A 27365-nucleotide genomic window follows, 5' to 3' on the forward strand; every position below is an offset into this window, starting at 1 on the left:
ATTTCTGGGGTAGTGTAGTCAGGAGCCCGCATTCTAGTTCCTTCTTTCAATCTCCTACAAAATTCTTCATCAATCTTGACCCCAGGGTATGGGGAGGCACCTAGCATAAGATAAGAACAGAGCATTGTGGGGTTCGAATCCCTCACAAAAAGCTGAAAAGCCCGATTCTTGTACATCCACATCACCAACATAGCTTTCTTGACTTTACCACCTACATCTTCTAAGAAGTTCTACTTGACAGGAGGTAACAGACCGAGAGGAAATGACACACAAGGCTCAATGGTCACTATCATCGTACTTGTTCCCAACCCCCCACCCAGGAGGGGGTCAAAGAGAAGTGACTTACCTAAGGAAAATATTTCCCAGAGCAACACACCGAAAGACCACACATCGCTCTGAATTGTGTATACTCTGTCAAAAATGGTTTCCGGGGCCATCCACTTCAAAGGGAGTCGGGCCTGAGGGGGAGACATCGAGGCATGAGATCCCAAATTGGCAGGTTTCTAAAGGAAATACTCCCCTCACTTCTAAACACAAATCCACACAAAGTTGGAATTCCACACCTGAATAGCCACAAAGTTCGCCTTTAGATACCTACATCTCCTTTTCTGACATAATCCGGGTCTTTATAAATGTCCCGGGCCAAGCCGAAGTCACAGATCTTAACCACATTCTTCTCCGATAGGAGAATGTTTCGTGCTGCCAGGTCCCTGTGGATACACTGTGAAAAGAAGAATACGTGTGATAAGTCACTACACAGCTAATCTCTTTCACATCTGTTGTGACCTCACACTTAACAAAAAAAAAAAAAAAGTCCCACATTGGAGAACCAAGTGATTAAGAAGGACTAGGGTTGCACTTTATACCAACCCTAAGCGCCTGTGTGTTTCATTGAGACACACATCTGCTTATTCCATAAACAGTCTTGGCCGTTAGAGTTAAATGGCAAAGTTACATACAGTCTGATGGTGAACACAATATTAAAAAATGTGTCTCCGATCACATACACACATCCTTTGGCTTGTGCCCTATCTGGCGAAGACTCGGTTAGACTAAGGGGATCCCAGGATAGCCTGGTCTTGAATAGATGTATAAAAATCAGGAGCAAAGGTTCTCATTGGTGTGATGTACTTTCTTAGCCTTCTCTTCCATTTGGTATGGAAGCTTGGCTGGATCTGGAGGCAGTACCCACTGGTACTCATCCTACTTCCAAAGTGTTCAATATTACAGTGAAGATGAACCCAGGTAAAGCTGGGCAACAAAAGTGGAATAAAGCTCTGGATTCTCAGTTCCTCCAGTGGTCTCTTCTTTCTGTCCTCTAACTTGATCAGCCTGTCAACCGCTAAGCAGCTATGTCTCTACGGTCAGAGCCCTCAGCCAAGAGCCTAAGCACCACCAGAGAGGAAACACGAGCCCCAAAGAGCTTTAAACACAGATGAAAGGTGACACAAGAGTCTCTGGTTCATATGGGAGTGACCACAGAAGCTGGTAATCATTGCCTCTGGCTTATCCGGCACCCCAGGTCTGTACAGCACTCTCCCTCACACCAGAATATCCAGGATGGCATTGTCTAGTGTGAGTCAGGAAAACTGGAGAGGCCCCAAGGTAGACAGCACTCCTACTTGCTTTCAACCAAGGAGCTTCCTTTTCCAGCTGGACAACCAGGGAGTATTCCAAAAAGATCACCCGGTGGGTCCCAGAGAAAAGAAAGGACTCTGGCTCCATCCTCTCCAGTCACAGTATCAATTCCCCCTTCCTGCTGCCGAAAGGAACTACATGGCTCAGGAATGAACTTTGGCCTTTACAAAAATAACAATCTTTGAAAGCGACTCAAAGCCCTCCTCCTTGGGAAGATCCTGTAGGACCCTGGTTCTCTTCCTTTTCCTTGGAAAATAAATGTGCAAGAAATATTCGGCAGAACTGTGTAAGATCCCAAGGTTCTGGAAGATGTGAGAAACTCTAATTCAGAGAGGAGAGGGGTAGGGGCCTTACAATGATAAGGAAAACAAAAGAAATATTAAAGCCTTCTGTTCCCTCAGGAACAGCAGCAAATACATTGCATCAATAGAGAGCTTCTCCTAAATATAATGAGAACCTTTCCTACTGAGTTCCCGCCCCCCCCCCCCCACCTTCCCAAGGTCGCCAGGGACTTCCACTAACTGACTCCCACCTCTATGGTGTTTACAACAATATTTGTCACTTGTCACGTCCCACCTCAGCCTTTGTTTGGCCCACTTTCTAATTTTAGCTGTTTTAATCGTCCTCATCTGAAGCAGGGCCTTCCTGCCTTCTAATTACACAAATAACAAGTAACTTTTGGATGGATGGAGACAAATGTAAAACAAATTAAAAATAGATCCACTACACCAAGATATCTACAAGACTCCCCCCATCCCCTCTGCTAGGTCCTTGCTCAAATGTCACATCCTTAGTAAGTCTTTTCATCTACCTAGTTTAACATTGAAGTACACACGTGTTAGCATATGCACATACAAACACACCACTTCCGTATATTCTGCAAGCCCTTCCTGATTTATTTAATTCCACAACATCTATTCCCATTTAACCTTCCATATTTGTTACTTGGGTATTGAATGTTTCATCAGTCACCAGCACTGTAAACACCGTGAAGAAGCAGAGCTGTCTTGGTTGGTTTGCCAGGAGGCTCTTAGAAGTCTACCCAGCACTTAGTAATTGGTCAATGAATATTAATTATATGAATTCATTTCATGAAACCTCTAGCCACCTTTTATTAGCAGAAACAGAGCCTCCCTCAGTGGGACACTTAAAAGACTCCTAAAAGTGGTGCATGGTTTTCCAAACCAAACAAAGGGATGTCTGATTTCTAAGCCTGTGACCCGAAGAGAAGGTTTCCTTCCCCTGACCTGTCATACCTTCCTTGATGCCAAGAACTCCATGCCCTTAGCCACTTGGAAGCTGTAACAGATGAGATGCTCCAAGGTCAGGAAGTCCTTGTACAGTTCTTCAGAAGCTGTGAGAAGAGGCAGGAGGACAGAGATGAGTGCTCCCACCAAAGATGAGTGCTCCCACCTGTCCGTAGCTCTGCTTCTAAGTCAGCTACCATGATCTATTTAAGACCTGAGGGTTAATTTCAGGAACCAGAAACAGAACACCTGCCCATTCCCTAAACCCCAAATTATTCGCCTCTATCAGACTCCTTGGGAAAATAATGTCTTCTCCGTTTTAGTCAAATGGAGTCACTAAACCAGAAGGCAGAGTGGAGGTGAAGTCGGTGCAGATAGCACGGCGAGAAGAACAATTTTTTTAAGGTCTGCTATCTCACGCTGCTGTTGTTCTTTTCCCATGAACCCAGAGGGGGGAAACAATAGCTCATATTAAGAACTCTAAAAATAAAACAACAATATTCAGGGTCATCAAATCTTTTCTCTCCAGGCTTTGTCCTGGAACAAAGACCAGAGTTCAAACTACAGTCTACAACAGAAAACTAAAAATACCAGAAGTAGATTTATTTCTCTCACTTTCAGACTTAAGACGTGTATTAAATACATGAAATCTGGCCTGTCGGGGGCTGGGGAGAGGCTTTCCTCCAAGAAGAGAGCGAGTGACAGCAGACATGAAAGATGAATTTACATAAGTTGGTAGTATGTATTACAGTCAATGGATACAAATAAACACTGGGGGCTCCTGGAGATTTTGAAATGATCTCCTAGCTTAGGCCGGAGGAGATAAGGCTTGCTGTCTCCTTCCTGGACACAAGACCAGAGTAAACACAAACTTATTTGTCATAACAGCCTTATTCGTATTAATAAGGATGAGACTTCTTCCTTGGGCGAGGTCTACAGGGCTCTGGAGGAGCAGTGAAGGCCTTTTCATTTCCCAGATACAGAAATGGAGGCAAAGTCCAGGCCTACAATTCCAAGCCATTTCACCTCAGCCCCATTCAATTCCTTGGGTCTCCAGCTCACCGGCTACCACTTGATTGTAGACTCCATGACATAAGGCCTACACAACTTTTCCATGCCCCTCTAGCCCAAGCCCTAGCCACCAGCTGCCTACACAGCTTCTAACAATATGTTAGGTTAAGGTTTATCAGTAGGCTTGTGGCAGGGGAAACAGAAATGGGAGTGGTTCGCCTAAACTCACGCTCCCAAGAGCATCAGCACCAGGCATCCCTGATTTTGTCTATACAGTTGGGCCTGCTCCTCCTGAGTCAAGCAGACATACAGTGAGTGTGTCCTAGAGCTGACTGAAGTATGGGAGGTGATGTTGAGGTCCAGCTCCACCCATCAGTAGCACTAAAATATTACTGGGATCACAACAACCAAGGGAGACAAGTCTAAAGCATGGCTGGAAGGGAGATTGTTAAGAAGCCAGCTGGAGTGTAAAGGAAACAACAGATGTGTCCTAGCCCATCTTGGTGAAGGTCAGGTAGAGAGAACTGAAGGGGTCTCTGTGTGCTGCTAAGGCACAATACCTACTAGGTCTGGACCACTTATGACAACCAAGACTAGCCAAGCACTAGAAAGCTCCCTTCCCCTTCCAGAACATAGCATTGAGCCTCTACTGCCATTACATTCTGATCCAGTATCGGACCAGAGTATTGATTTGTTTACTAGTGACAGGTTAGCCCACCAAGTTACCTAGGCTCCTCAGGATAACCCCGTTTTGCCTCCCAATGGAGTTCACTGTCTATTTAGGGATTTCGGGCTTTAGTTAAGCTTGCCTGGACACTGCCTAGGAATTCAGATTTCTTTCAAACACGAAGCTTTTCCCTGTTTCTAAATAGCTTGTCCCCGTTGCTTCCTACGAGAACGCGTGTTAGGCATGGGCAGCAAAGCAGGTACCTTCTTCTTCCTCTACATCACTGAGCGATTTCTCCTCAACAAAGCCTGAGCTGGCAGAGCTCTGGCTGCTGGTGATGCTGTCCAAGCGTCTTTTCAGATCCACGGAGAGCTCCCCAACGTAGTCCTTGCCCTGGCGGAAGCGTGCCCCTTTGCTCTAGGAAAGAAGGAAATGTGCAAATTCCTCGAATACAAAATGGGTCTCTAGTGCTTTGCAAGGTTACAAACAATTAAAATTATTTAAAAACAAGCAAGACAACTCTAGGAGTCTATGGTCTCGGAGTTGAATTGGGTGGGAAGGGAGGGAGGGGAGGCAAGGTTTAACAGTAATTCCTTCTGTAATGCGAAGGTCCTTCAGAATCCAGTAGTAAGTACTTCGTGTCCAGGAATATTCAGACACACTGCCATTAGTGTCCTCTTTACAGAGGGATGTACCCTCCATAGCACCAAATAGGGCTTCGGGGTGGGGGTGGGGGGAGCTGAGGAGACCCTCTGTAATCCAAAGCCAGTGTTCCCTCTGCCCCATCCTTACCCTAATTAAATCTAGCACTATCATAGTGGGTCAAGAGATTTAAAGTCCCAAATATAAAATATTAAAAGTACTAATAAATAAAATATTAGGAGCATACAATCCCTAGAAGATAAAAGAGGAAATTAACACAACCAATGAACTATGTGAAGCATTTTTAACTAAAGACACACGCGTACCACTCTGAGTTTTTCTCTGCTTTACAACATGGCCAGTGCTCAGGTAGAAGACAGCCTACCTTATAGGGAACAAATTCATTTCTCTTGCCCCGTAAGTAAGTTGATAGGTTTCCAAACTTGCAGAATTCCACAATCACCATGAGAGGCCCTGCAAATGACAGAGTGTAATTGAGAAAGGAAAAATGAATTCCACCAACATTTCTCACTGTGTGCCCAGCATACCGATAAGCCCAAAACTGCACACTAGAAGGCTACCTATAATCTTTCATTACAACAGGGCTGTAGAACTCATACAACACCAACTCCCTCCTATTGAAACTATCTCTTTTCAAAAGGACAATTCTATATGTGTAATCAAAACAGCAGCAATCAGCTGAGATGGCTGCGGGGAGGGAGAAAATGGAGATGACTTGAGAGTCTCCTTTTGAGGTTTGGGGATGTTAATCTGACACTTACTATACAAGTACCAAACCATAGCCCCATGATGAGACCATTCTTTAATTCAAAGGACTCTGTAGAATCATTTGATTACAGTGCCCACCACATTTCTGTGCGACACAGCACATTCAGGAGTCTGCAAAGCATGGCTTCCTTCAGATGCTAACAGAGAGCTGTAAGTCACTCAGGCAAGCGGAGCCAGAGCAGATACTCACCTCCCGGCTTGGTGCAGGCGCCTAGGAGGTTCACCACATTGAGATGGTGACCAATGTGGATGAGGATCTTGAGTTCAGACATGAGGGCTCGATGCTCGCTGTGTGTTGCTCCTTCTACAGATTCAGAATATAGATGAAAACTATTAAGTGTGCCCATTGCCACAGGATGATGGCTGCATTTAACTGTGCAACTCACTCTCCCTGGGTAGCACAGCTACAGCTAACTAGGAGAGCAACTACGTGCCTTGAAAAGTCAAGTGGAAAGTTGATTCCTAATTAGAGATCAAAGCTTTACTTGAAGCAAACCCCGAATGACTGATGTTTAAAGGACTCTAAGGGGAAGTTTCCTGTAAAGTCGGGAACATATCTGCAATGGAGTCACATCCAGAGTCGCTTTCTATACAAAACTTGATTTTTCTATTTCATATTTAGTAGGCTGTATAGGGCCTGATCATTTCAGTGCCTCCTGATAGGAAAACAGTCCCATACATTAAATAGGCTCAGATCTAGAGACCTCTGAGTTGGCTGGGCCAGTAAAGACACTTTCCACTAAGCCTAACAACTGAGTTCAAACCCTGGGGCCTACACCGTGGAAGGAGAGAATCGATTCCCACAAGTTATCCTCTGACTACCATATATATATATATATATATATATATATATATATATATATATATATATATATATATACTGTGGTTTGAATATTCTCTCTCTCTCTCTCCTTCCCTGCCTCTCTTTCACGTGTGCACACATACACACACACACACACACACACACACACACACACACACACACACTCACACACATAAATGAACATGGTAAATTTGCTCAGGTCCATTCTGATTCTCCAGTTGCTTTGTACCAGATAAGTAACACAGCAAAGAGCAGCACACAGCAAGGCTGTTTGCCCTCCAGCCTAACAGGGCTAAGACTGCACTGATGCTGTACGGATGGCTGCACTTCCCTTTCACAGACAGGCATGGTTCCCACCTCGGGGCCTAATGGCCAATCTCTCTCTCTCTCTCTCTCTCTCTCTCTCTCTCTCTCTCTCTCTCTCCACCCCCTTCCCCACATCCTTAGCCTCTAGATAGAAAATGTAAGTGGAGGCAGAGAGCTTTGAAAGGTGCAAAAGATCTACTGGCAAAGGGCATGAGCAGCGGCTTCTCCGTCCATGGAAGCAGTCACAAATGGAGCAGAAGATTTACCTACATTGCCTTCCCTTGTCGGAATGTCAGACCGTGGCTTCATTATGAAAAGATGCTGATTTCTAAAAGGATACCCACATGCCTATCTGTTTGCATAGCCACTCTTACCTTGCAAAACATCTTTATAGATGAAGTCTGTTGGCCTATTCTAATTCTAGAGAACACTATTGTTTTGCATTCTGCTATTTTCACTGATAGCAAACGCCTCTCCTCATTTCTGAAGCTTTTATAATCATCTCACATAATAATACACTGAGGAACAATTTATTAGAACCAGATATTGCCCCTCCTCTGTGTAACCAGGATCACTAAATAGAATTGTGCAAGTTAGCCCTTGTTTTGAGGTCATGAGGCTCTGAAGGAGAAAACTGTTTTCAATTTGTGCAAAGGCAATATAAGCCAGGGGCTTAAAGCCTACCTATGCAAAGGGCCACTGACACAAGACTCATGTTTAGTGAGGGACAAAACAGAAAGAGAAACATAATGATTTTCCCTTTTACCTTTCAACATCTTGACGGCTACTGTTTTGCAAGTCGCTGTCTTGTCAATTCCAAAAGCGTCTGCCTCAATCACTTGGCCGAAGGCACCGCGGCCAAGAGGTTTTCCTAGAACCAATGACAGTGGTATTACAAAATACACTTTGATTGTCACACTGTCAAAAGGCATATGAAGATTCCAATTGGTCAAGAGGATGGTGCATCCCAGTTAGACCCACAGAGCACTTTCCTCCTTTGTTCTGGTTTTTCCATTTGCTTTTCAAAATGCCCTGCTTTGGATGGTTGCACAGGCTCCTTACTACTAGAAAGCTAAATGGATGATTACCCAAAGTCAAGAGATAAAATTAATATTTATAAATCAGAATACATCATCTAAATAGACCAGATCTGTCATTGTCTTAACAGAGAGCCAGATGAGCGGGTAAAAACTTATATCAAGTTAATAGCAGTTGACAACTCACCTAGTTTCAGCCGGTCCCTGGGGAATTCCCACTTGCTGGCATCATAAGGCAAGCGTTCACAGCGCTCATCCAAGGGCAATTCATCTGGATCCATGACAATAGACAAGTAGCCTGTCTTCAGTTCCCCTTCATTGGCCTGGAAAGCATAAATCCTCCCCGTCATACACACACGGCCTCTTGTTTGGTTGTTGTTTTGTATACATATTGTTGTTTAATAAGGGCCTCATTCATGATAATCTCATTTTCCAATAAAACTCATGGTGTTTGAGAGCGCTGCTATTATAATCCTGCCTTTAGTGCCACTTCAGTTTCCAAAAAAGAGTTCAGAATAAGGTTTCTAAATCTTAATTACAGTGGACAGTCCAAACCTTTCACCCCTCTGGTGGCTCCCATCAATTAATGCCCACAGTCCACCCAAAGAAAATGGACAAGAATGTTATTGTATTGAGGTAAAAATGTGCCCATTGAGCCAATAACAATGGGAAGAAGCCGCTGAAAGAAACCCAGTCAGCTTCCATTAATCACAAAAACCAAGACACAAGGGACAGGAGGGAAATTATGTTGTTACCCGCTTAACGGTCCGTAGGACAATGACAAGAAGGAGCCAGAAGAACATGGCAATCACTGCAGTGCCGACGAGGATAATGACTTCCAAGTTGGTCTTTTCCTGGGCACCTGGAAGACATGTTTGAGTGATCAACAGCTGGAAATTCATAGCCTATGGTAGAAGGTGACAAAGTGGGTGACATGAAGGGAGAAAAGGCAGGACCTCATGTCACCCACTTTTAAGATTCCTAGGGACCAATAGCTCCTTAAGCTGGATAGAGTTCATACTTTTAAAGAACAACAGAAACACACCACTCATGAAGACATCCAGCAATGAACCACAGGTGCTTACACGTGTCTTAAGAGATACATTATATAGCAAGATTTTATCGAAAGGACCCAGATGTAGCTGTCTCTTGTGAGACTATGCCAGGGCCTAGCAAACACAGAAGTGGATGCTCAGTCAGCTATTGGATGGATCACAGGGCTCCCAAAGGAGGAGCTAGAGAAAGTTCCCAAGGAGCTAAAGGGATCTGCAACCCTATAGGTGGAACAACATTATGAACTAACCAGTACCCCGGAGCTCTTGACTCTAGCTGCATATGTATCAAAAGATGGCCTAGTCGGCCATCACTGGAAAGAGAGGCCCATTGGACACGCAAACTGTATATGCCCCAGTACAGGGGAATGCCAGGGCCAAAAAAATGGGAATGGCTGGGTAGGGAAGGGGGGGAGGGTATGGGGGACTTTGGAGATAGCATTGGAAATGTAATTGAGGAAAATATGTAATAAAAATATTTTAAAAAAGAGATACATTATAGGGATGTGTCTGGTGAGAGAACTCTAAGGAAAAAATATACTTCTATTCATGGGTACTTGAGTCTGATTTTGTGATGATAGTCAACATCTTTGCTTATGTGGCATGGGAAAATTGATTGTTTAGGAATCTACACAAGGAGATAAGTAAAGCTCTTTGCGCAGACAGCTACTTGTGACCACACACCTACTATGCACTGGTCACTTTAAATATAGCGCCCTTCACTTTAAATATAGCGCCCTTCTTTATTTTTTCAGTAACCTTCAGTTTTCAGATGAAGAAATAAGGCTTAAAAGGTTAAGCTACTTGTCTGTGAGATACAGGAACTTGGTGGTCTGTTCAAGGGTTATACTGGATTTGTCCAAATTGAGCTGACCACCTTGTCCCTATGTGGCAGAAGCCTGAAAGAGGAGAAAAGAGAGGAAGACAGAGAAGGGAAGGATAGGTGAGGGAGAGACACAGAAATAAAGAGAGGGAGAGACAGACAGACAGACAGACAGACAGACAGGCAGGCAGGCAGGCAGGCAGACAGAAAGACGAACACAGAGATAGACAGATAGACAGACAGACAGAGACTCACACAGAGAGACAGGCAGAGACAGAGAGCGCCAAGATAAAGGCCTTATGTGTGGAGGGAGCAAGGGAAAGGCTAGCAAGTAAGACTGTAGGTTGCTCTCCAGAACACATTCCAAGTGGAGAGATACGGGCAGGAGGCTCGCAGCACCAAATGCTTAGCACCAGGTGATTAAGAGAAAACAATTATCACTTAGGGTCTCAGTCTCTCCACTCACACTGTGCAGTGTCAGTTGAAATGAGCCTCAAGCTGGGAGGCTTGAAGCCAGAAGCCAGAAGACAAGCAATTAATTAGTTGGCAAAATAAGAGTTACCAGTTGGGAGTGAGCTCTGAGTGCATCTGTAAGTGGATTTGGTTTCTCTGATGTTTCCAGAGAAGTAATGGTTCTACCTGTATGTAAAGGCTTAAAAGCCTACTCATGTAAGAGACAGAAGAAAGGTCAAAGATTCAATGGTCTCAATCAGTTTATGTGTGAATAGTCTCATATTAACATCTGACAGCTGAACTTCTGTAGAAGCATTCAATGTCTACCCTCTCCTCTCTCTTCCTCTCTTCCTCTCTTCCTCTCTTCCTCTCTTCCTCTCTCTCTCTCTCTCTCTCTCTCTCTCTCTCTCTCTCTCTCTCTCTCTCTCTCTCTCGCTCCCCCCCACCCCTTTCCTGTCTCCATAGTATCTATGCCACTGTGCCCACATAGGCATGATAACCTAATGCAGATGGCTAGTGGGTGGAGGCAGAGTACCAGAGAGAACTGGCGGGTGCATCCTCCCTGGATTTGGCACCAAGCCATGAACCACTTTGGTAGTGACAGAACTACCATGCACTTTGGCATCTTCAGTTGCAGGTGCAGTTTATAGAATCCTAACCATCTTAGAGATTTGAGAGCATGCTAGTGGCTCTAGATGCAGCACTGGACATGGTGAGTTGGGCAGATGAAAGGGGCCAACATTTAGACTTGGAGATGTTAGAATTCTGCCAAACCTACCTCTCTAACCACCCTGAGTCACCCCCTTGCACACCACTCCTTCACTCACACAATAGAGTCACATTGTTCCCTTAGTGTATTACAAAAACAAGATCCAGGAACGCTCTTCTGAAGATGAAATGTTCTGACACAGAATACTGACTGAAAAACAAAGGTTAGGGTTCATATCGATCATACACACACACACACATAACACACCCATACACACACACACACACAAAACACACTCATACACACACACACTCTCTCGCACACGCACAGCCAGGGGAAACGAAGTTTCCTTTCATATTTCAATTATAACCCCGGATTGTCCATATCACAAAAGCAATCACCTATTAATCATCTATTGTTTATGAGTGAATCTTGTCTCTGCTCTGGGGAAAATCCTGAACCTTTGATCCTTGTCACTAGTTGAATAGCAATGCCCAACACCAAATCTATTTTTCCCCAGGTATATATTGAAGTGTCATTTCTGTGAGTTAACCATTCAAACAAAGTGAGAATCGGGAACAGAAAGGCATTTCTTACTCATGGCAAATAGTTTTCTCACAGTGATGACTACGTGGACAGAAAATATGGTACAGACTGAAGCGCGTGCTAATTTTGCTTTCTGGTTAAAAGGACGCAGAGCCATTGAAGATAGATTACAAAGAACACGTGGAGAAACCGTAACTCAGACCTCACAGACGAATAAGATCTAAAACTTTCTGAGCACCGACCCCTAATTTCATGTGACAGATCCCAGTCAAAAAAGGTAGGTACACTGAAAAATATTGTGTAAAATTGCCTTCAGGCTATGTACACTTGTGTGACACTTAAATGAACATCTCAGAGACGAGGCTTAACAACCACCAGTGTCACCATGAGTCACCCACAAGGCATCCTACTCAAAGTATGTGCAGCTATGTCCAATGCGATCGAATTGCCAGAGACCATCTGATGAGCCTATGACATCACACTGACCTTCTATTATGAAGAGCGTCTCCGCTCTTGCACAGCCAAGGACATTGCAGGCCTGGCAGGTGTAGAGGCCTCCATCCTCCTTCCTCACCCTGCGGATAGTCAGGTTCCGGTTCCCATCTCTCAGTACAATGCCTAAAGGAAGAAGGAAATTCTTGCTTTATTTCTGATGGGATGCTTTGTCCATGGCATTAAAAATAAAAACTAGTTGCTGCCCTTTATCTCAGACCATTACCTAACTCTAAAGAGGTGCACAAGGTTGACTACTGACTGCTCTCCCATGGGATCTACATGCAAACTCAACCGGACTCCAAACAAGCTGCTTGTGACTCTGAAATGAGCCAGACCCTGTACCCACATTTGTGTGTTCCACGGGAGGGCATGCAAGTGTATAGAGGCCAGAGGTCAATGTGAGGTGGCTGCTTTATAGCTTTCTGCCTTATTCTTTGGCGACAGGCTCTCTCTCTCTCTCTCTCTCTCTCTCTCTCTCTCTCTCTCTCTCTGAATCTGTAGCTTGATGACTCAGCTAGACTGGCAAGTGAACTCCAAGGAGGCATTTGCCTTCCCATCCCCCCACCCTGCCCCTTAGTACTGAGATTCCAGAAGGATGCTGAGTCTAGCTTTCTACCTGGCTTCTAGAGATGAGAATGCAGTGCTTGTGCTAGTGCGGCAAGCATTTCACTGAGTCATTTCTTCGAGTCCCCTAAATACTGCCTTCTGTCTACTTTGAAACAAGCCAATAAGTGATGGTAGTCTTACCTAGCATCCATCAGAAAAATTCTACAACCAGAGAAATAGACAAGTTTCACTCACCTGAATCTTCTACCAGGGTCTCGTTGTCTTTGAACCATGTAATGTGTGGGGTAGGATTTCCAGATGCTGGGCAAGTCACTTCAATGGTCTCGCCAATGGTTGTTGTCTGATTCTCCAGATTTCCGGTGATCATGGGTGCCATGCGCTCTGTGCACATAAAAAGAAAACTGTAAAGCCCACGGCTCAAACAGCTTTCATGTCCTGTGACTATTAAACGGTTCTAAACCTCATAAGCAGGAGCCCATTAATAAACCAAGCTCAAACTACACCGAACTTGGCAACAGCAACCCTGTTGGATGAGTGAAGTCAAACAAAATAAGAAAGGACACTTCAGACAGACACAGAGGCTTTTAAATATTCACATTAGCCACCCCACATGCAAATCACACAGTACTTGGGAATCTTTGGGGATGGTTTTATTCAGGTTAGAGGATTTATTTCCCTCCAATTCCACAAGGCTTTCCCTAAGAGTAACTTCTTCTCTGGAAAGTTGTAGCCTCTAAGAGTAAAATTCATGTTTTCCCTTAGGAAAGACAAAACTTCAGGACAATTATGTAAGGAGTGACTTACATAACTTTGGATAACTATATCATTTCTAATATTTACTGTCAGTCACATATAATGAGAGCCACGCCATTAGCCTTATTTTTATGTGATGTGATTGCAGTCCAGGTTAAGCACCTTACCCTATAACTAAGTAAATGGTTGAGATAATAGTAGAGTCTGATGGGCCTAAAACTCCTTCGTGGTTTCCACTCAAACACAAACCAAACAATAATATCCTACGAAAAGCCAAGGCCATTTGTCTACATGGACAGCAAAGCCTGAGCTTTACCGTGCTCCTGAAAATCACCCAACTGCAGTAGAAACATTGATGAGCATCAGGAAGAATCATGTTGAGAGAATCTCTTCCACACTTAGCAGAACGTGGTCATTTCCACCATGTACTATATATATCAGAGTTTAAACAAGTGTACTTGGCTCTGGCCTACTTCCAAGAACAGAGTTTTGGAAACAACAGAGGCATCCTTATAGAAGCATACCCACTGACTGTGATAGGAAACTTCCTGGTCATGGCTAAGCCCAGAGCTCCCTTCTAAACTTGCCCTCATCTGGATCAGCTACTGTTAACCTGATATAACGGGTCCTATGTGTGGTGTGATCTCTAGGGTCTTGGGAACAACTTCACTCAGAAACATCTGTCCTTCTGTCCCCAAGTTTCTTTTTAATAACAATCATATGTTAGCATCTATTTTCAAACACCCCCTCAGATAAGCCAAAGCACTTAAAAATGATATTCATGTAAAATGTTGATGTAGATTAGTTAGCCTGGGCAGTTCACCTTTCTCACACTATAAACCAGAGAAGATGCACATCACGAGAACCTCAGAGAGCACAACAAAGAAAGGAGAAAATGGCAGGAAAAAAGCACAGAGATGCCTCCTAAACTCACCAGATATCCTCAGAGCAGAGATTGCCTAGGTTTTGTGCAAAGTACAAGGTTAGACAAGACAGGCTAGCATCCCCACAGGAAATGTGAAAGTTTTTTTTTTCTAATCCCAAACTTATCTCACTGAACTTCACCTACTGCAGACCACATAGGCTACCAGAGGAGTACAGGCAATGAGTGTGGCACCCCTTCCGTGGAATCTTCTAGATCTTAAATTCAGACCCTCATCACACTTTTCATGAAGCAGGTATCCCATTGACCACCTTGTATGTGCCAGTGTGTTCTCTGACTAAAATTACGGCAGTAAGCAAGCAAAGATCAATTTTTATCCCCAGGAGTTGGAGACACCACAATGGCACGACCACCCGGTATTTGCCTATAGTCTCACCCTCTCCTTCTGGGTCATCACTTTGAGCTTCTGACCCTCTCTTTGCTAATAGTATTACACACATGTGCTAACTGTAATCATCTGAATGTCCAGGGATGCCACAGGAAGTTCTCTGGATTTAAGCTAATCCCTTGCACATACTAGTAGTGACATCATCTTAAAGGCTAGAAAGAGTCAAGCTGTCTTCTAATTTTAATGTCTTACCTCACCACTGTTAGCTTTGCTCTGCTTCCAGGAGTGTGCCAGCCTACTACAACACTCAAACACACTGCATTTAAGGCATTGCAATTCTGTCACCCAGGGATGCCTCCATACCTAGGATGATGAGCTGTTTGACCAGGCAATGTCTTTTCTTGGTCTTCTTATCTTGAGCAGAGCAAACATAGTCGCCTTGGTCCTGCAGAGAGGCATTCTGAAATGCCACAATCAAGATGTCATTTGTGCTGTTAGAAAACATGGTGCCATTCAGTTTCCAAAGAGCATCCAAGTTCTTGCAAACTGGTGTGAGTGATTCGCCCATGTGGACCGATGTTGCCTGTGAGCCAAGCTTGTACCACGTGAGGTTCTCAAACGTATTTCTGTCTGCAGTGCACAACAGGGACACACTCTCCTGCTCAGTTGGCTGGGCAGCAGGTTGCACAGTAATTTCAGGACCCCCTGAAATGTAAAGCCATAGTTAGTGGATAGTTAACTTAAGTTGGTGCATGACACAATTGTCTTCTTGCTGCTATGATGAACTAAGAAACAGCTCTCGCAGTCCCAAGTCATTACTACAAAGACAGACCCAAATCAGACAATTCATTTTGCAAAATGTATTATTTGGAAATGTGAAATTAATTTTCCCCAAGTATTCACTGCATTTGACTTTGAGTTCTAGATATGGTTTCCAAGATGAAAAAAAAAAAACAAAAAACAACAACAACAAAACAAACAAAAAGATTAAAGCAGGGCATTTAATCACCACATGGAATCTTTAATGATGCCTTCTTATTAATACATGATATGAAAACTACATTTATTACAAGTAATTACCTCAGACTAAAATATCTGAGCCAGTACAATCAGCTTAAATTTACCCATAAAACTAGGCTGCAGCGACAAACTCTGGAGTGTAGAAAAGCAGAGGCCAGTGACTTCACATCATTTCCATACTCTAGAAGCCCCGGCCCTGGTGCTGTTCTATCACAAACCCACAGATAACTTCACAAACCCCAGCAAGTCATGAATCACACTGACTCTGGCAAGCAAGACAAGCCACACCTGTACTGGCTGGTTTGGGGTGTCAACTTAACACAGGCTGGAGTTATCACAGAGAAAGGAGCTTCAGTTGGGGAAGTGCCTCCATGCGATCCAGCTGTGGGGCATTTTCTCAATGAGTGATCAAGGGGGGAGGGCCCCTTGTGGGTGGGACCATCCCTGGACTGGCAGTTTTTGGGTTCTATAAGAAAGCAAGCTGAGCAAGCCAGGGGAAGCAAGCCAGGAAAGAAACATCCCTCCATGGCCTCTGCATCAGCTCCTGCTTTCTGCCCTGCTAGAGTTCCAGTCTTGACTTCCTTTGGTGATGAAAAGCAGTGTGGAAGTGTAAGCTGAATAAACCCTTTCCTCCCCAACTTGCTTCTTGGTCATGATGTTTGTGCAGGAATAGAAACCCTGACTAAGACAACACCCAACATGGGACTTGAGGCTTAAAGCACAAGTGGAAACCTTCTCTGACCAGTGATAGGATAGCACATGAACTCTCACACGAGCCCGGGGCCTGCATGAGCAGATTTAATGCATTACCGTCAAGTCCTAGCTACACACCACACCACTTGCACAAATTTCAAAGACAACCGAGGACCTCACAACTTATTAGCACCCACTTTCTGAGGGTGCCCCGCCCCACCCTCTAAAGAGTTCTCTACTCACTGATCACATGGAAGGAGATGACCCTCTCTCCTCGTCCCGCTTTGTTGATGGCTTCACATTTGTACAACGCTGACACGTTGGCAGCTTGGATGACCAGCGTACTTACAGTCTGTGAACGTACAAGACCCAAGCCATGAACAATGCAGGCTGAACATGTGTGCGCGCAAACACACACACACACACACACACACACACACACACACACACTGAGACTGACCGTTCATCAGCACCCACAGCTGCTAAGAACTGCCTTTGCCATTCATGGTACACCCTGCCCATTGGCAAAGGTAAACAGCTCTAACCAGGCAGTTAGACAGGGGGTGCAAAAGTGCTTTGGAAATCCTCAAGGATTCACTTTAATGAATGAACATAACTGACACTTTTCCTTTTTCATGTGCAGAGTCAGAATTACTTTACAACAAGTGTATACACTACATGGTATTATGTGCTTCATTTCTCTTCCATGAACTGCTAGTAAGCTATGGGTACTGTGGGGGTTCCCCTTCTCCTTTTACATTAGTAGATATTAATTGTGCAAAATAGCAGGTTTTATTAGGACATTTTTATACATGTATATAATATATTAGATTATATCCACTCCCAATGATTCTGTCTTCCCCCACTCCACTCCAAATGATCCCTCTCCTCTTCCCAAATAGTCTTCTCTACCTCCGATGTCTTTTATTTTATCTTGACTCGTATGTAGGAAAATCATATGTGCATTGCTAAGTCGAACTTATTTTGCTTCATGTGATGATCTCATCTTTCTGCAAATGGCATAAGTTTGTTCCTCTTTAAGATTGAAGGGGTATGTGTGTGTGTGTGTGTGTGTGTGTGTGTGTGTAACTCACACTTTCTTGATCTACCTAGGTTGACTCTGTAACTTGGATGTTATAGATGACATCACACATACCGATTATTAGCCTCCAATATACCTTTGATATACCTTTGCATGTTATTGTACCGCCTTCTATTCAGAGATAAGAATTAGAGAGAGAATCAAACTCAAAAAGTTTAAGCTCACTTTGTTTTTTCCTTCAATCAGGGCATATTGGTTTTTGGTGACTTCGATCTTGTTTCCCCCCTGGAAATCCTCCACGTGTCTCCATTCTTTACAAGCATACGGGCTTGTTTGGCTGGAAGAGGGAGAAAGCGCAGCATGTCAAGATTTGACTTCTCTCTCGTTCAGGAGTGCCGGAAAGGGTCAGCCTCTGGTTATCACGTTCCTAGTGATAACCCTCGACACACTCGAACACTTCGCAGAACTTGGCGCCAATTAAAAATAGATGCCTATACACAACAGTGCGAAGGTCCTGAGGATACAGGAGGGAAGCAGCTATTCTGGGAACAAGTCTCCATTCATAAATTGGATCGACAAGACAATTCAAGCTCACTTAGTTCAAAGGAAGGTAAGGAAACTTGGAAGCCATTGGGGCTTCTTAAAAGTCACCTCTCTGGGACGGACCGACTGCGGGCTTTTGTTTAGGAAATGGCCAGCAGCAGAGGAAGAAACTCGGGTTTGCTATTTCAAAAACAACAACAGGAAGTGGAATGCTTGGGGTGGTAGGTTGAAGGTGGTGGCTGTTGTTTTCCCTAAGGATGTCTGCACTTGTGGTAGACCTTGATAAGCCTGGGCCTGAGACTCTCGAGGCCTGGGCTAGGTTTATCACTGCCTCGCATCCACCAGCACTTCCTCTGAGAGATGGACATTCCCACAGATAAGGAGGAGCAGTGTGGTCCTCTGCAGTCCACAGACAGAAGATGATCCGATGATTGGCATCTAGCAAACGCAGCAAGTAGTATCCCTTTGGAGAGGAATCCACCAGGGCTAACTAAGGAGAAAGAGCTGACTCGCATAGTGGGATACGGGGGAATGAGTCCAAGTACCACTGAAGGGGTAACCTTGGAGACAGCCTTCCGGGTTTCGACGGAACCCTGGCATGGCTTGGCAAGAAGGGACGCACGATGGCAAGTGAAACAGAGCCCACAGCCCCACTCACCCGGGTCTGTAGGAGCAGGCTTCTTCTAGCTGCCAGTACCACTGGATGTGGTGCAGGGGAGGGTTGGCGTAGACTGTGCATGTCAATGTCTGCATGGTCCCATACTGGTAGGAATCCATAGGCGAGATCAAGGCTTTCTCACCGATCTGGGGTGGGACTGGAGATAGAAAAGACAACCTGTGAACTGCCCGATTGCTTTGAGGAATAGAGGGGATTTCAGCAACCAGATCTGCCTTATGTACTCATATGATTTTGCTTCTGCTTGCTTTTCTGAAGGACATCTAGACTTGGACACAGAAGACCCGAACTCTTAGGCTCTCATAACCCTAAAACCCTGATAAGCCGAGTGACTTCAGGCCAGCTATACATTCCTGTGCGACACTCTCTCGCTCTTACATGAGAGATGTTGTTCTCCATGCCCTACAGCCCAGCAAGAAGGGGGTGAGAAGGTACAGAGAGAAAGCAGTTGGAATGATGCAGCAAAGACATTTATTGTATGCCCAGTCTTGCTGAGGTGCTCCACGCTGACTTTCAGTTCTCGTTATCATGGCTATGACTTTCACCTTACACATGAGAGGAAATGGGAAAATATTAAAAGATTTGCCCAAGGGCATCATATATAGCAGTTCATATATAGCAAGATCCTGGACAAAGGTAGACACAGGCTTTGGAACAGAAGCTTGGCTTCTGTATGTATCACACACAGCAAGGGAAATGCTGGGGTGTACTGAAAGTGGTGACTTGGTGAAGTGGAGAGATGGGGTTGCCCCCTGTCTGCCTCTCTGTCTTTGCTGCCCGATTATTTTCTTCTTTTCCCTGTATTTAATCAGCTTCTGCCGTCCTCCCCTCTCTTGCATCCCCTTTATCCATGCTGCTTCTAAGCAGCCTTCCCAGAACCTGTTATCTTTAAAAAATACTCCCTAGAGGAAAAAAGAAACGAAGCCATGCTCAGAAGATACACAGAGGAGGATCGAGACGCGTGGGCAGTACGTTCCTGGACTGAGACAATTGCTTGACGTTTTAATGTGTGGTGCCAGTAAGAAGAACAAAGAGTTACACCAGCAGCATGCCTCTGTGTTTGGAGCAAAATATTAATCTATTTACTGGGGGAGAAAAGTGCTGTAGTCAAATAATCTAGCTAAATGCCAGATACTCTTGTCTCTCCCATCAGAGAAGACAATAGCCATTAGCCTATGAAGATTCTAAGGAAGTCCTGTAAGAAAGACACTTTAAGTCAGTCCTGTACCTGCTACACTCACCTGACCGTGGCACCTTTCTACCTTGAACTCAAATACTTAATTATAACATTCAGTCTGGGAAAGTAAAGTTTAAAACACTCTTAAATCAAAAGCTTACAGTCTTTCCTGGCTTTCCTGGACAGACTCTAAGTATGACCTCTGACTGTGGACAGCAAGTTATTCAGTGATCCTGGACTCCACAGGTCTCCTGTGTGGAGTTCTGTATCAAGCATCTAAATCTTCAGACTAAAACATCACACAAAACACGAGGAGGGTCTCCTAAGTCTTCATTCTATATAGCTTTGTAGACAGGAGCAACAGGAGCTCACAAAGCTTTGAGTGAGCCCAGAGGCATTTGGTTAGGGGGTACTATCTCCTCTCACCTTGCAGGTGACCACCAACAGAACCTTCACATGAGTTATCAAGGAAGCATGGCCCACAGGATGCCAGACCACATCTCATTTCAAATCCACCTCCCTGGGTCATTTCTCATTTTCTTAATGCATTGGCCCCATTAATGATGCAGATGACATAACAGGAGACAATAGAATGATGGGAGATGCATGAAGATGCACTCTTTCTCTTCCCTAGCAAACTTTTGGCAGAGGAGACACTGAATGGACTCACCATTCACAACCAGAGAGACCATGTGGCTCTGTTTCTCCATTGAAATGGGGTTGGTGAGGATGACCGTGTAGTTTCCTGCATCTCTTTCAGTCACTTCCATGATGGTGAGTTCATCGCCAACAATCATTGTGTAGTTGGACTCAATGGGCCTTCCATTTCTGTACCTAAGGGAGACAATCCCAGGAGGTAGTGCAATAGAAGGATTTGACCTCATTTGAATCAATGCTTTGCTTTTATTTCCAGTAGTTACCATTTGATATCAGGAGCTGGGTAACTGAGATACTTCACAGGGATTCGGACTTGACTGCCCACTGTGGCTTCCACCAAAGATTTCATCCCACTACCGAAAGCAATAAAAGGCTTTGCTAGAAGAAAATGAAAGCAGTGGTTCTCATAAATGCCAAGTTCCTGTAAATGTCCCTTTGGTTTGGATTTTTTAAAAAGTGAAAAAGGTAGACTTGGGATACATGTATGTACTGCCATCCTGAGAGTTCCCACACTATCCACAACAGTCACATTTCAGCTCACACACACACACATTCTAGGTTTTGTCAACATTGTCAACTCACTAGTGCTCTCTCATGAGCCTTGAGCATTCTATCCTCCACACAGCCTTCACTACCACCACTGACCCCCACTCCCAGACTAGTGCCCATTCCTTACCCTCGGCTCCCATGACACCCTCTACCCAACTCTGCGTGTTGATTGTCCCAACACTCCTCAGACCTTCTCTCTCTACAAATTCCCTCTTTTGTCTAGTCTCAGAAGAGGGGAATTAAAGCATCAGTTCCAAATACAAACTTTCAGCCCCAGCCTGACTTCTCTGGGTTCCAGGTTTGCATATATCAAACATCTCCACCTGGATGTTTAATGGGCATCACCAAAGGAACACACTCAATGCTGTTCTCCGTAGCCCATCTAGTCCCCTTCATTTAGTGATACCACTGTTCAGTTGCTTGTGTTAAACCTCAAATCATCTCTACTTTTTCACTGACAATGAATCAACCAGTAAGTACTTCTGATTACACCTCATAATATACCCAAGATCCTGTTTCTTCTTACTCACCCCCACCAACACACACACACACACACACACACACACACACACACACACACACACACATCCTCGTCCAAGTCTTCCACCATCTCTCACCTGGATTCGAACTATCAACCTCCTAACTGTACTCCCCTCTTCTCCCTTCACTTCCTTACAGTAGCTTGATGATAGATCACTTGCCTAGCGTGTGCAAGACTTTGACATCGCAAACATGTGAATTACAAGGTAATCCTATAGAGGCACAAGCTAGAGCTCTAGTATGCACAAATTATCTTGACTGAGACATTTACATGAATGATAGGGTATAACTGAAAAATCGGGTGATTCATCTACACAGAAAGCACTGAATCTGGGTTTCCCCAGTTTGGGAAGTTCACGATTACTTAACTAAGCCCCTTAGCCTTCCTTATGGTAAACTAACGTCTTTAAAAACATGTCCTCGTATTTGCTAACACTCCACTTACAATAATAACTATAATCTCAGAAACGGCCATAACAAATAGGACCTAGTGAGCACTTACCATGTATCATTTTAAAGTTGAGATTTTGAACCCATGTCCCTGACTCTAAAGGTATGCTGTTGATCTCTAGGTCTTGTGCCCTCATTAACAAGAACTCAAAAGTACCTTGTAAATGAACAAGGTACTAACCTACATTGCTGTAAGACATCTCTCTCCCCCAGGCACAGTGTATTATCAAGAAGATGGTCGCTTACTGTGAACTCGGACAAATGTTCTATTTCTCTTGATCATCCGTCCACTGGACGCTACACAGGTGTATTCCCCTTGGTCACTCTTGGTCACACTTTCTATTGTCAAGGTGCTCAAAAACATCTTCGCCACAGTCCCAGGAAAGGGTTTCACATCCCGGTTTACAATCTTCTTATGATGAGACTGAGAAGCAAAAACAGAGTCTAGTAAATGTTCACGTCCCAGCAGAGCACTGTCCAATAGCTCCTAAAGACCCACGGAACCAAACCCTGTCCCCTGGTGAACACGGCTATTAATAATAGAGACTGTAAACACCACATGTATACTGGGATTCAGGCAAAATGAGTGGAAGTTGAAAAAGGTGGAGTTGAGGAAGGATGCTGAGGCCTTCTTCACCTAATGAAAATGAGGTGTGTGTAGAGTGTGGAATCAAATACAACTGGTTAAAGAGAAATATAACCTAGGTCACCTCTTAATGGGAAAAATAGATCAAGGGCTTTAGAGAACACAGAAGTAGAGTAATGTCAAAAGATTAAGACCCTAGTCAGGACCAATATGCACAGGACAACTGCAGCAGTGTGGGTTGGGTCTCCCAGCATAACACCTTTTCATGGGTGCTATGCAGTCTGTCATCGTCCTATATGAAAGTGTAGATGCACTAGAGTGTGTGTGTGTGTGTGTGTGTGTGTGTGTTTGTATGTGTGAGTGGGTGTTTGTATGAATAAGTGTGTATGTCTGTATGTATGAGTGTATGTTAGTTGTTTGTGTGAATGTGTGTTTGTATGTTTGTGTATGTGTCAGGTGTGTGTGTGCATATATGAGTGTGTGTTTGTATGTATGAGTGTGTGTATGTGTATTTGTATGTATGAGTGCATGTGTTTGTATGTCTGAGTGTGTGTATGTATATTTTTTGTTTGTTTTTTTGTTTGGAGACAGGGTTTCTCTGTATAGTCCTGGCTGTCCTGGAACTCACTTTGTAGACCAGGCTGGCCTCAAACTCAGAAATCCGCCTGCCTCTGCCTCCCAAGTGCTGGGATTAAAGGTGTGCACCACCATCACCCAGTGTGTATGTGTATTTGTATGTATGAGTGTGTATGTTTGTATGTATGAGTGTGTGTGTGTGTGTGTGTGTGTGTATGTATGTATAAGTGTATACAAGTTGTGTGTGTGTGAGTGTGTGTGTGTGTGTGTGTGTGTGTGTGTGTGTGTGTGAGTGTGTGTGTTTTAAAGTCTTAATAGTTTATCTGACCAGAGAGGACCCTATATCTCTTAAGAAAACTTCATTAGGACTTATCATCCAAGTACTCAGGCTTTGAGTTGTCAGTGTTACCTTTGAAGGTGGAGAGTGCCAGGTGAAATCAAGCCCCACATTGAGCTCTGTTCTCGCTGTACAATTTAAGACAAGTTTTTCTCCGGCAGATAGCTCAATTTCATGCGGGGGGCTCAGAATCACATCATAAATCCTATATCCTGGAGCAAGCAAATGATAAAAACAGAAAGTAAGATGGAAAAGAAATCTAGGACTTGGCACACATCTTTTAAGTGGCGCAGAGCGTGTGACATCATTTTCCTCAGGGACCACACTGCTTCTTGATGGCTTTCGGAAAGCGGTTTATAGTGATTTACAAATCTCTATCTTCAGCATTTCAAAAATGCTGTAGTAACCCAGTGAATAATAAAGTCTAGATACAATTAAAAGGCCTGGTGCCAAGCTGTGCTCTCAATATTGAATTTTCACAAAATGAGCTCCTCTACTGGAACTTTTTTCATTCTTGGTCTTGACAAGAGAGGAGAAACCCCAGTTGCAATAGTTTGTCTGGTGAAGAAGAGTATTAGGAAAAAGTTAACCATAATCTATGCTAGTATCTTTTTCCATATCCCTTGCCTTTTACCCTACACCTTGCTCGCCAGGATACTCACGTAGAAAGCTACTCTTTATTGTATGATATTAATAATATGGAAAGGAGATATCCACTTACCTACAACCACAACTATGTACATGATAGACTGATAGGTTTCATCATTGATCTTTGCCTCACAGAAGACCATGCCGGCATAGCTGATCATGTAACTGGGGAGAGTAAAGCCTATCTCGCTGTCCCAGGAAATTCTGTTTCCATCCGGAACAAATCTCTTTTCTGGATACCTCTGATTAGCAAACAGAGAGACAACAAATATTTAACCCAGCACTGTCTAAATTCAACGGCCAATGAAGGAACATATTACTTTCAAGAACATAAGTTGGTTTGACTTTTAATGTGCTGTTGACCCTCCCTATGGGAGCTTTGTAATTCACTGTTGGCATGATATTGAAAGTGGGAAGCTCATCTCCAAAAAAAGGCTTACAGCTATGGAAATGGATGCAGTGACTGAAAACGAGGTAACTCACAGCGCAAAGAGACACATTGAGGTTTGAAATCGACCCTCGGCAGGGGATCACCACAGTTTTGTTCTTGTTCTCGGTGATGTACACGATGCCATGCTGGTCACTGACAGAGGCGATGAATGGTGATCTGTAATCTAGAAGAAGAGGGAATTCTCCTAGTGAATTATTAGCAGGAAAGTTAAGTAGTCTTTGGGTCCATGAACTCTAATTGAATGACAGAATGGCTATCATTGACAACTTGCATGAATGCGGACATCCACAGGCTAGTCTGCACATAGCTATCTGGCTCTAAAGATGTGATCGAGGAGGGCAGAGAAACACATACACACAGAGACAGAAACAGACAGACAGAGAAACAGAGAGACAGAGAGACACAGACAGACAGACAGAGAGAAAGTGAAGAAAGATTCCAACAAAATAACTTAGCTTCTTCTACATGGAATATTACCAGGCAGAATCTATTTTAATAGTCCATGCTTTAATAGATTTTTTTGTTTTTTTGTTTGTTTGTTTGTTTGTTTGTTTGTTTTTTGAGACAGGCTTTCTCTGTATAGCCCTGGCTGTCCTGGAACTCACTCTGTAGACCAGGCTGTCCTCGAACTCAGAGATTCGTCTGCCTCTGTCTCCCAAGTGCTGGGATTAAAGGCTTGTGCCACCACCGCCCGGCCTAATAGATTATTTTTACATAAAATAAAAGATTTCATTTAAGACCATACACTTAAACTCTGAGTTTTATGATGATAAAAGTTCATGGTTTTCCATTAGGAAAGTAATGTAAATGACTAAAAAAAAAAAAATAGGATCTTTAAACTAAGAGAAAATAACAATGATTTGATTGTTTTTTATTTCAGATGATTCAGTAATTCAGAAGAATGGTTTTTATAATAATCTTAAGTCTGTGAGGACTGTAGATAAGAGTCTTTATAAAGTAATGTTTCATAGCCACTACATTTAGTTCAAGATTTAGCACTTATTCATATCTATGACAATAAGTATTAGGAAAAACACAATTCCAAAGATTGAGATGAAAGCCAGAGAAGTTTTGATATCTTTCAGACATCATTCATACAGTTTTAATACATGTCTGGGAGTAACTTCATCCCCTAGAGACAGAACACATGGTCTGGAGCCACTACTTGAAATCCCAGAGATAACACCTCACCTCCTAACCCCCACACATCTGATCAAGCCTTTTCAGAGGTGAAGAAAGAGTTAATGAAACCAAAGGGAAGAAGAGTAACTAATTCCTTTCAACAGCAGAAACCTGATTTCCTTCCCAGCTGGAAAGCAGAGCAATGCAGCAAACTTCACTCCCCACATGCCATCACCATTATCCTGCACAGCGAAGGCCAGCTTCCTGGCTCCATCCACCGCTAGATGGGTCAGAGGACTGAGGAAGTAAGAGGGGACGCTAAAGACCTATCCACTGGGAATACTACATTCAATGCTTTTTTTCCTGTTGTTAAATTTCATGAGCAAACTCTTGAATAGCTCAACTCTGAAACCTAAGCTGAGGCAGGAGCAGAATTTTATGGTATATCCAGAGGCACCAAGGATACAAGCAGACAGTGCTGGAAACCAGTGCTTGTTGCTCCTGCCTCTCCTCCATGGACATGGTAATGGAATAGTTCATGAGCAAGCCTTGAGAAGCTAAATTCACCTCTTGACTTAAGACTAAAGCTATGCCGTAAGCTATTTCAGTAACCCTAAAGGGGAAGTAAACAAAAGAATACCAAACAACCACGCATCCTCCCAAAATAAAACATTTATTGTAAGCCACGAAATGACTTTTCTCATGTCTCCAGGTTTCCTGACTCGGGGAGAAGGAAGTATCAAGATACTGGAGGAGAAGCTCATCTTGAAGCATTTCCAGACAGGCTGAGAGCAGGAAATCCTTGCAATCTTCTGAGAGAGCCACGTCTCCCAAGACTGCGAGATCAAAAGGAGCCAGGCATTCTCCAAGGTCTGACTGAGCCTTGCCTCCCTCAGCTCTGCAGGGTGAGGAGGGGAGGCACAGAACTCTGTGGTATACTTGGCTTACCCGGAGCAAAAAGAATAGACAACCACTGAGAAGCTCAAGAGCATCATGGGATATTTGGATATGGCGTCTGGTCTTCCATACACTGACCCTACTGAATGGAAGTGTAGATATGCAAGGGTGGTTGGTGCCCCGGTAAAGAACCTTCCTGCCTGGTGAGTGGCTTTCAGGAAATAAAAAACCTTAAAGTCATTTTCACCCGTCTCAAATTCCCGGAGACGTAGGGGTACATACAGATGAATAAATAAAATACTTGTATAGATCCATCCTTCTCTGAAAGAAATACAACATTGTATGCCTGTGTCAAATATAATGCAACTCAGGGCTGGAGAGATGGCCTAGCAGATGGAAGCACTGGCTGCTCCTGCAGAGGACCTGGGTTCAGTGCCCAGCACCCACGTGGTGGCTCTGTAACTGCAGGTCCAGGGGATCCAATGCCCACTTCTGACCTTCACAGATAGCATGCACGCACAAACTACACATACATACATGCAAAACTCTCTTTCACAAAAAGAAAGAAAGAA

The 27365-nt window shown here is 43.9% G+C and overlaps 1 protein-coding gene across 3 annotated transcripts in view; it reads right to left on the reverse strand.

The window, feature by feature from the left end:
- Kdr (kinase insert domain protein receptor) overlaps window positions 1-27365 on the reverse strand; it is a 46246-nt gene that overhangs the window by 11098 nt on the left and 7783 nt on the right. For 2 of the 3 annotated variants that reach the window (NM_010612.3, XM_011240817.3), the window contains exons 4-25: window positions 24807-24937; window positions 24397-24565; window positions 23748-23887; window positions 22423-22600; window positions 20901-21015; window positions 20651-20814; window positions 18786-18942; window positions 17810-17921; window positions 16786-16894; window positions 15193-15534; window positions 13040-13186; window positions 12230-12361; window positions 8916-9022; window positions 8348-8483; window positions 7890-7994; window positions 6185-6298; window positions 5591-5679; window positions 4827-4980; window positions 2895-2992; window positions 599-721; window positions 347-458; window positions 1-100 (exon numbers count right to left, since the gene is read on the reverse strand). In NM_010612.3, coding sequence (NP_034742.2) covers window positions 1-100; window positions 347-458; window positions 599-721; window positions 2895-2992; window positions 4827-4980; window positions 5591-5679; window positions 6185-6298; window positions 7890-7994; window positions 8348-8483; window positions 8916-9022; window positions 12230-12361; window positions 13040-13186; window positions 15193-15534; window positions 16786-16894; window positions 17810-17921; window positions 18786-18942; window positions 20651-20814; window positions 20901-21015; window positions 22423-22600; window positions 23748-23887; window positions 24397-24565; window positions 24807-24937 — 3034 coding nt within the window. Of the gene's footprint in view, window positions 101-346; window positions 459-598; window positions 722-2894; window positions 2993-4826; window positions 4981-5590; window positions 5680-6184; window positions 6299-7889; window positions 7995-8347; window positions 8484-8915; window positions 9023-12229; window positions 12362-13039; window positions 13187-13440; window positions 15535-16785; window positions 16895-17809; window positions 17922-18785; window positions 18943-20650; window positions 20815-20900; window positions 21016-22422; window positions 22601-23747; window positions 23888-24396; window positions 24566-24806; window positions 24938-27365 lie in introns of those variants that run through there. The other variant, NM_001363216.1, reaches the window with a different exon arrangement.

Source organism: Mus musculus, chromosome 5 (genome assembly GCF_000001635.26).
Source record: "Mus musculus strain C57BL/6J chromosome 5, GRCm38.p6 C57BL/6J".
Taxonomy (NCBI): Eukaryota; Metazoa; Chordata; class Mammalia; order Rodentia; family Muridae; genus Mus; species Mus musculus.